Genomic DNA, 7,924 nt, shown 5'->3' with positions numbered 1-7,924 from the left:
CCTCTGTCTTCAGGGGTGCTGTGGGCAGGCTTTTGATCAGAGAGGACCCTCAGACCCTTGGGGAGACAGTGAAGGAGTGAGCAGTCCCTGCAGAGAAATCAGCACAGAATTTATTGATCTCTTCAACCACATGATCACAGCAGCTTGTGGTGAAACTCCCAAGAGGGAAGGAGCTGTCTGGCTCTTGTAGAAAGTGAGACTTCAGATACTGAACAGCAGGGGACTTGGGGGGCAGAGGGGCGGGGGGCAGGGGGAGGGGAGGTGGGCTTGGAGTTGGTAGGGAGGCAGGGCAACCCAGGCTGGCTCCCTTAGCTTCCTCTGTAGGTGGTATAGGAGAATGGACTCAGTAGCAGGGGCACATGGAGCTTGTGGATCTCATTTGTGATGGTGAAAACAACCTGAAAGACAGAGAATGAAGGAGAGACCAGAGACAGAGACAGAGAGACAGGTGGGTGAGTGAGCCCAGGCTCAGCAGGCACCTAGACACGGTGAAAAGGGCTTCTTTAGAATGAGAGGGTAGATCTCTGTGGTCCAGTCCCACCCCCAATTCTGTTCTGCTTCCTCAGAGCCTCCCCAGGGAGCAGAAACCTCCCTCAGGAAGGATCTCAGGACACTGAGGAAGGAGTGCTCGGCTTTGATGAGTCTGGTTAATCAAGAGCCGCCACAAGAGAACTGGAGGTAGGAGAGTAGGCTGGCTGGGCTCTCCCCTTCAAAGGGAAGCATGAGTAAGAGTTAACCCTAAGCCGGCCAGGGGCATGTAGATGAGGTGTGTCCACAGTCTGTAGTGGGGTGGCTCCTAGCCTAATTGTATCTTGGCACTCCAGTGTCTTTCTTCTGGGAGTTCAAAGGTCTTTGGATGTTTGTGTTTTCCCTGTACTACTGGTGAGACAGGCTTTAATATGCTCATTATGCAGAGAAAATGAGGAAGACTTCCAGCTAATTAGATATACTTGGACGAGAATCGCTCAGGACAGGCCGGTCTGGATAGGAACAGATCTCCACTGATGGCATCTGGAGATAGTTGTAGAAACTCGCCAGCAGGAATTTTCAGGGTCATAGAGTGACCGGGGTGCCTGAGAGGCACAGTGGGTAGAGAGCCAGACTCAGTCAAGAAGACCTGAGTTTAAATGCAGCCTCAGACACTTCCTAACTGGGCAAGTCTCTGTCTCAATTCCCTCATCTGTAAAATGGGCATAGTCAGAGCTCCCAGTTGCTAGGGTGATTGTGAGGCTAAAATAAGACTAGATCTGCCAAACCTCAAAAATTGTAAGGATTAGCTATTCCACTGATGGCAAAACTGAGTGTGGCACTCCCTGGTCTCACACTGAGACTTTTCTGTATACCTTCTCCTCCCCTTCATCAGTTTTTACCTCCACGTATGGGTAGAAGCTGGTTTGACCCATCTTTTTCCAGTAGCTTTCCGTGTCAAAGTACAGCTTGTAGGTGCCAGTCTCCATTTGTTCGGGAGTTAAAAGTCCAGGGCATCGGCCATCAGCATTGGTGTAACTAGAGAAGGGAAAACCACCAAGGTCAGAAAAGGCAGGCGCTCTCACCTGCCCAGCTCAGGTCAGCCCCGTGTGGTTCCCCTCCAACCAGGGCCCTGGCAGACTTGGGGCAGAGGCCTCGGAGGCCGGGACCTAGGCCCGGGGGAGCTGGCCCACTATGGGTGGCGGGGGAATTCTTGCCATTACCTTATCCTGGCTGCACGTCAGCCCAGGGTGAGCAAAGCCACAACTTCTCTGATCCCCCAAAACTAGTCACGGATGCTTCAGCCCTCAATTATCAAAGCCTGATCTAAATATTAATTTTTTATAAACTAGAAACCAAATCAAAGCATTTTCAGGCCCAAACCGAACTTTTCTCTTCTAAAACAGTTAAGCTCAGGCTAGAATCCAAGGGTCAAAGCTCCATTGCTGCCTAGTCCCCAGAGGGTGGCCCACCCACCGCAGCTCAGGACGTCCCCCTCCCCTTCTTGAGTGTAGGTCAAGGCCCTCCCCTGACAGCCTGCGCACTTAGCCTGCCCGGCTTCTTCCGTCACAGCCCCAGATCCGTCAGAAATGGCCACTAGAGGGAGATAGACAACTTCACAAATGAAGAAAATCAAGGAGACAGAGGCAAGGAGGGACCTTCTGCGTCAGGTTTCCTCGCATTCTCAAGCCCAGGTCAGTCCGGGCCTGGGCCCATGGGCCTGCATGAGCCAGAGATGCTCTGGCAATGCCAGGCCCTCACTGCCCAGCCCCAGGACTTCCCCTCCTGGACCTGGCTCCTCCCCTTTAAAAGGAGAACATGCGGCTCTGAGGTCCGTTCCAAGCTCTGTAGCCAAGGATCTGATCACCCTAAGCCGGTGCTGCTGCCTCTTGGGTAGAAAGGGCTCCTTGGAAAAGGACTCAGCAGAGAGGAGCAGCCCCCAAGACTCGAGCCGCAGGCCTCACACGAGACTCAGCCCACTCTTCCCCTTCCCCTCCAGGGACAGTCCAGACTGGTCATTGCCTGTGGGGAAAGACTGGAGGGGTGGACTTAGGCCCTCCCATCACAGGCTCTACAGGCCTGTGGTCCTTGTGGGACCACCTGTACACAGAGGAGCCTAGAAAACAGCCAGGGAGGAGGAGAACAGGCATTGGCCTTGCTCCTGCCCTTGGTGGGCACAGCTTTCTTTCAGTCATTTCTTCCTTTCCCTTCCGTCCTCTTCCTCCCACAGCCATGCCCAGAGAGCAGACCCTGCCATGCGGCTGGGGCAGAGACCCAGTTCCCACTTGCCCCCTTACCTTTTCCTCAGCTCAGTCCATTGTCGGCTCCTTTCTCCAAGGCGGAAGAGGCGAAGGCAGAGGCCCTGGGCAGGCAGGCCTGAGGCAGTGTCCAGGACGTGGGTGGTCAGTGGGCTGCTCGCCCCCTCCATGTCTTGGCTCTGTGTGGTGATCAAGGACTTTAGGTTGCAGTCAGGACGACGACCCTCTCCTGCCCCTACCCCCAGCCCAACCCCCTCTGCTGCCTAACCTGGACCCGATGACTAGGCAACTTCTTAGAGAACAAACAAATGTCCTGAGTTGTGGGGTGCACACTCCCAGGACTGTGGAAACCCGATACGGTGATTCCTGGGGCTTAGACGCAGGGTGCTGGCTCACCATCAGCTAGAAGAGGAAGACACAGCCCTGGGGAGGTTGGTACCGAGCCAAGAGAGGGCTCTGACCTCGGCCCTCTCTGGGGCCCTGGGCAAGTCACTTAACCTCTGCGCCTCAGTGTCCCCTTATGTAAAATGAGAGCTATAACAGCACCAGCCTCACAGGGCCATTGTGAGGAGCAACGAGACGGCCTACAAGATGCTCAAGTGCTGTATAAACAGCATTCTCATGGCTGTTTCTCGATCAAGGACAGGCACAGTCCTCAAGGGAATTTCCTCCCAGATTAGAAATAGAAACCAATCGCTTGGCCTGCCCTGTGCCCTTGGTGCTTCTCTGAGAATAGCCAGCACCGGGCAGCGGCAGGTGTACAACACAAGCACTGGGCAGCTGGTAGCGGCAGGTGTACTTTTGTCTAAGCTTTATGGAGCTGCTCCTGGAGGAGAAGCAGAGCCTGGGGCTGAAGTTTTAGGTGACAGGTTTATAGAGAGCCCGAGAAAGGGCCCCTGGCCAAGAGGTGGGCCAGCCTAGACTGTCCTGTGCCCATTCCAACCCCCAGGCGACCTGCTGATCCGCACACTGCCTCATCCTCCAGCCCTTGGACCTTCCTCTTACCTCTCGGGGGCAGAGATGTTGCTGGACCAGGTGCAGCCGGAGAGCACTCATGGGACAGGCTTCCCAAGGGAAGCTGTGGGAGGATCTTTAGGGTCCCTGCCCAGCTCTGAATCAGCAGGCCTGTGCTCAGAGAGTTCACCTGGTAGGTGGTGCCCTGAGCAACCACTCTGAGGCCAAGCAGGCAGGGCAGGGTCAGCTGAGGGAGAGACTGGACGTCATCTCCCCTAAGCCTGGCTCTCAAAAAGAGGGTCCTGGAAAGGTGTATGTGGGGGCTGCCGCAGATGGGAGATTACTTACTTTGTTACTCCCCAGTGCCCCGTCAGTGCGCACGAGAGAGAGCTTTGGGGGGTCTTTGCTTTCCTGCCACGAGCGTGGCTCATCACCCTAGCTAAAGCCCGCCCCATTTGGGTCTAAGTCACTCTTGCCTCCTCCCCCAGCCCAGCCGCCTGACATCCTGGCAGTAGGAGCCCACGTGCTACCCACCCGGGCGTGGCCTGCCCTGGTGGGCTTACAGGGAAGCTGGCCCCGCAAAAAGGAAATCTCTTCAGGGAGAGGTCCCAGAGCACCTAGGAACAGGATGTGAAGGCAGGGGGAGGGATGCGGCCCAACCAGTTAGACACACTGCCAGGGTCAGGCCAGGCAGGGGCGGGCGGACCCAGGGGGAGGGACTGGGGAGGAGATTAGGTGAAGAGCCAAGTCTGTGCCCTAGTCCAGCCCCTTCTTGCCTCTCCTCCCCTCCCCTTTTCTTCAGAACAGTTCATCTCCCCTGAAGGCTAAGGGTTCTGAAGAAGGGGAGAAAGAACAAAGAAGCTAAGAAAGGGAACAGACAATTGTTGGCTGTTCTTGGATTTTGTCCTTGTGTAGGAATCTCTGACCAGTGGGATCTTCTCAGACAGACTAGGGAGGGGATAAGTGAGGAAGAGGCACCCCCAAATAGTATTAGATGCCAAGGGGACATTCCATTTAGAAACTGTGACTGTCTAGAGCAGTCTTTCCCATAGACAACACCCATTTATCACAGAAACACCCCCAGATATATGTATGTCATGGAACACTATTGTTCTGTTAGAAACCAGGAGGGACGGGAATTCAGGGAAGCCTGGAAGGATTTGCATGAACTGATGCTGAATGAGATGAGCAGAACCAGAAAAACAATGTACACCCTAACAGCAACATGGGGGCAATGATCCACCTTGAAGGACTCGCTCATTCCATCGGTGCAACAACCAGGGACAATTTGGGGCTGTCTGCGAAGGAGAGTGCCATCTGGAGACAGAGAAAGAAATGTGGGATTTGAACAAAGACCAAAGACTATTATCTTTAATTTAAAAAAAATAAAACGTTATCTTATGTAATTTTGCTATCTCTTATACTTTATTTTTTCCCTTAAGGATATGATTTCTCTCTAATCACATTCAACTTAGATCAATATATACCATGGAAACAATGTAAAGACTAACAGACTGCCTTCTGTGGGGGTGGGGGGAGGGAAGCAAGAATGAGGGGAAAAGTATAAAATTCAAAATACATAAATTAAAAATGAAACACCCCCAGAGGTGATGATGTCTTCGGCTCACCTCTATTGAACTGAAATTGTGTCAAATGGAATATTCTTTAGATCTTTCTGGACTCCTTTTTTCATGACTGCCAATTTGGAAACATGGAGAAGAGGGGGGTGTTCTGGCAGCAACACCAGTATGACATCTTTGTCCATTGCCCCTAAGTTATATATTTTCAAATTTTCAGCTATAGAATGAGAATAGTTGGACCTTCCCCACCCCCCTCACTTAGGTGCCATCTCATCCATCTTGGGCCAGCTTATAGTCAGATACCTGAAGGCTCCCCAGGCATAACAATGGATGGAGATCATGTTCCAAAAACCACTAGTAACTGAAAAAAAAGAAATATGTGCTCCTTAGAACTATGATAATGCAGAAAATTTTCAGGGTCACCCACATTTCCATCTTTCTACCCTCCAATTAAGTGGGTACCTTGACTCAGAATTTAGCTAAGGTACAAATATTCACTGTGCCTAGAAGGTCATGACATCTGAGGATTTGGGTTTTCTGGCAGATGTCTCACTTTGAAGTTTCTGTGTGAGGTCAGGATTATCCTGTATCTATGGCAAAAAGAGAGTCTGAAGAAAGATCAGGTAATCATTTGGTATGGTGTGGGGGGAAGGGTGGGGCTAACCAGAGACATTCTGCTCTTGGAGTCATATGTAATATTTTTCTTAATATTTAATCAGCAAATACAGAGCTGAATTTAACTGGAGTAGTTCTTCCCATGGAAATAGAGAGACACAAAACCTCATTACCTATTATGATTAAAAGTGTCAAATTCTGGCCATATAAACCTGTGGTAGTGGTTTAATGAAAGTAGTCCTTATAAAACGAAGTAGGGGGCTGGCTAGGTGGTATAGTGGATAAAGCACCGGCCCTGGAGTCAGGAGTACCTGGGTTCAAATCTGGTCTCAGACACTTAATAATGACCTAGCTGTGTGGCCTTGGGCAAGCCACTTAACCTCATTGCCTTGCAAAAAAAAACAAAAAACAAACAAACCTAAAAACAAACAAACAAACAAAAAGATGAGGTAGAGCAAGGGCAGAGACTTTCTTGCAGTTAATGTAGTATTCCTTACCCTACTTTCCTCATCTAAACTTGATACTAGCTGATAAAGATCTTAGCGAATTCTTTTTCTATGAACAGGTCTTGGGGGTTTCCCCCAAAGGTAAAATTTAATATTTTCAGGAAATTACACAGGTGCAAGCTAAATATAGTCTGATGGCATATAAACGCTCCATAGTATGGTAACCAAACTAACCTGCCCCCACTAATATTGTAGATGCTGTTCCTTTTTGTCTCTGTTTTCTATTCAGAATGTCCAGAGTAGAATATGACCACTTTTTCTGGATTAGTGTCTAGCTACTTGTTTTACAAAATTAAAATTAAAATTCCCAAGAGAATGGAAACTCCTTGAGGGCCAGGAGTGCTTTGTTTTTTGTCTTTCTAACTCTAGGACCCAGAAGAGCATCTTATATATAAGTATTTAATAAATATTACTGAATTCATTTGATTTGCATTGTATCCTTCTGTACCTGAAAAACCACAATTAGTTTAGAGTAGCAATGGTGAATAGCAGCATATGGTAAATGGATATTTATACTTTGACACAAACTTTAAGCGAACTGAACCTAGCCTTGACCAAACTTCCTTGAAGTTTTCCCTTTGCTTCTTTGCTGATACAATTCCCTCTACCTGAAATGCCATCCCTCCAAATTCATCCGTCCACGTGATGACCCACTTAGATGCTGGCACCACCATGAAATATACTTAGATTCCATTATTAGAAATGACCTCTCTCTCCATCAATCACCTTGTGCCTAGCATATGTGTCTCCACTGGCCTTTGGGTGACTCTTAAGATTTTATTCTTTGGAGAATGTGATATTCCATGATTTATAACAAAAGATATTAGCATTAATAGTGATATCCTATAAGCACCTCAGATGCAACATCTCCAAAAGAGAACTCATTTTTTCCTCTACCACTTCCAGACTCCTCCAGAAACCACCATCCTTCCAGTCACCAACTCTTACCTCATATATCCAATCAGAACCAGAACAACAGATATGTAGTACTAAGACAGATTAGAAATTATTCACCTTTTGGGGGACTAAGGTACAAATATGTGATGGAACACTATTGTTCTATTAGAAAACAGGAGGGATGAGAATTCAGGGAAGCCTGGAAGGATTTGGGGGCAGCTAGGTGTGGTGCAGTGGATAGAACATCAGCCCTGGAGTCAGGAGGAAATGAATTCCAATCTGGCCTCAAACACTGTGTGACCCTGGGCAAGTCACAACTCCATTGCCTTAAATAAAATTAAAGGAAAAAAAAGAAATTCACCTTCTTTCCCAACTTGTAATTATCTCTCTAACTTGACTATCCCCTTAGAATCTACTATCTCCTTAGAAACTCACCTTCTTTCCCAGTTTATAATTGTCTCTTTTTGCTTAACCTTCTTAGAAACTTGCCTTCACTTCGCTAAAGTACTTAAACTTGGTTGCTCTGTGACTACTGTTAGGGATCAATGGTTTCCTGCCTTCGCTCTCTAGCCCTTCTTCCCCTGGCTTCTGGTAATCAGTCTGTCCTTTAAATCCATTCTGAAAGTTATTATCTTGCTGCTTCTCC

At 48.9% G+C, this 7,924-nt stretch overlaps 1 protein-coding gene and 1 long non-coding RNA gene across 6 annotated transcripts; one reads left to right on the top strand and one right to left on the bottom strand.

Annotated features, from left to right (window-relative positions):
• Positions 1 to 88: 88 nt before the first annotated feature.
• LOC141497833 (5-hydroxyisourate hydrolase-like) lies at positions 89 to 4,304 on the bottom strand. 5 transcript variants are annotated; one of them, XM_074200688.1, is made up of 5 exons: positions 4,029 to 4,182; positions 2,995 to 3,128; positions 2,766 to 2,905; positions 1,371 to 1,506; positions 89 to 398 (listed from the first exon to the last, which is right to left on the bottom strand). In XM_074200688.1, exons 3-5 carry the CDS (start codon positions 2,894 to 2,896, stop codon positions 309 to 311), a joined length of 357 nt encoding a protein of 118 aa, XP_074056789.1. In that variant the 5' UTR covers positions 2,897 to 2,905; positions 2,995 to 3,128; positions 4,029 to 4,182; the 3' UTR covers positions 89 to 308. The 5 variants fall into 5 exon arrangements, with proteins under 5 accessions (XP_074056789.1, XP_074056782.1, XP_074056804.1 ...); XM_074200681.1 differs by lacking the exon at positions 4,029 to 4,182 and adding an exon at positions 3,732 to 4,018; XM_074200703.1 differs by lacking the exons at positions 2,995 to 3,128; positions 4,029 to 4,182 and adding an exon at positions 4,215 to 4,304.
• Positions 239 to 4,312, top strand: LOC141497859 (uncharacterized). The gene is made up of 3 exons (XR_012471466.1): positions 239 to 448; positions 567 to 1,566; positions 2,041 to 4,312. It is a non-coding gene; the product is annotated as an uncharacterized LOC141497859 (long non-coding RNA).
• Positions 4,313 to 7,924: the final 3,612 nt, after the last annotated feature.

This window comes from Macrotis lagotis, chromosome 1 (assembly GCF_037893015.1).
Source record: "Macrotis lagotis isolate mMagLag1 chromosome 1, bilby.v1.9.chrom.fasta, whole genome shotgun sequence".
Classification (NCBI taxonomy): domain Eukaryota; kingdom Metazoa; phylum Chordata; class Mammalia; order Peramelemorphia; family Peramelidae; genus Macrotis; species Macrotis lagotis.
Note: the sequence above shows the minus strand (reverse complement) of the source record. Positions and strands in the feature narration are given on the sequence as shown.

What these genes read in the sequence shown, in the direction of transcription:
- LOC141497833 (XM_074200672.1), bottom strand. Translation starts at nt 3,782, where the DNA reads ATGAGTGCTCTCCGGCTGCACCTGGTCCAGCAACATCTCTGCCCCCGA. An exon ending in AACATCTCTGCCCCCGAGAG is followed by an intron (nt 2,906 to 3,731) that starts GTAAGAGGAAGG and finishes ATCACCACACAG; the next exon opens with AGCCAAGACATGGAGGGGGC. An exon ending in TGGACTGAGCTGAGGAAAAG is followed by an intron (nt 1,507 to 2,765) that starts GTAAGGGGGCAA and finishes TCCCTTCTCTAG; the next exon opens with TTACACCAATGCTGATGGCC.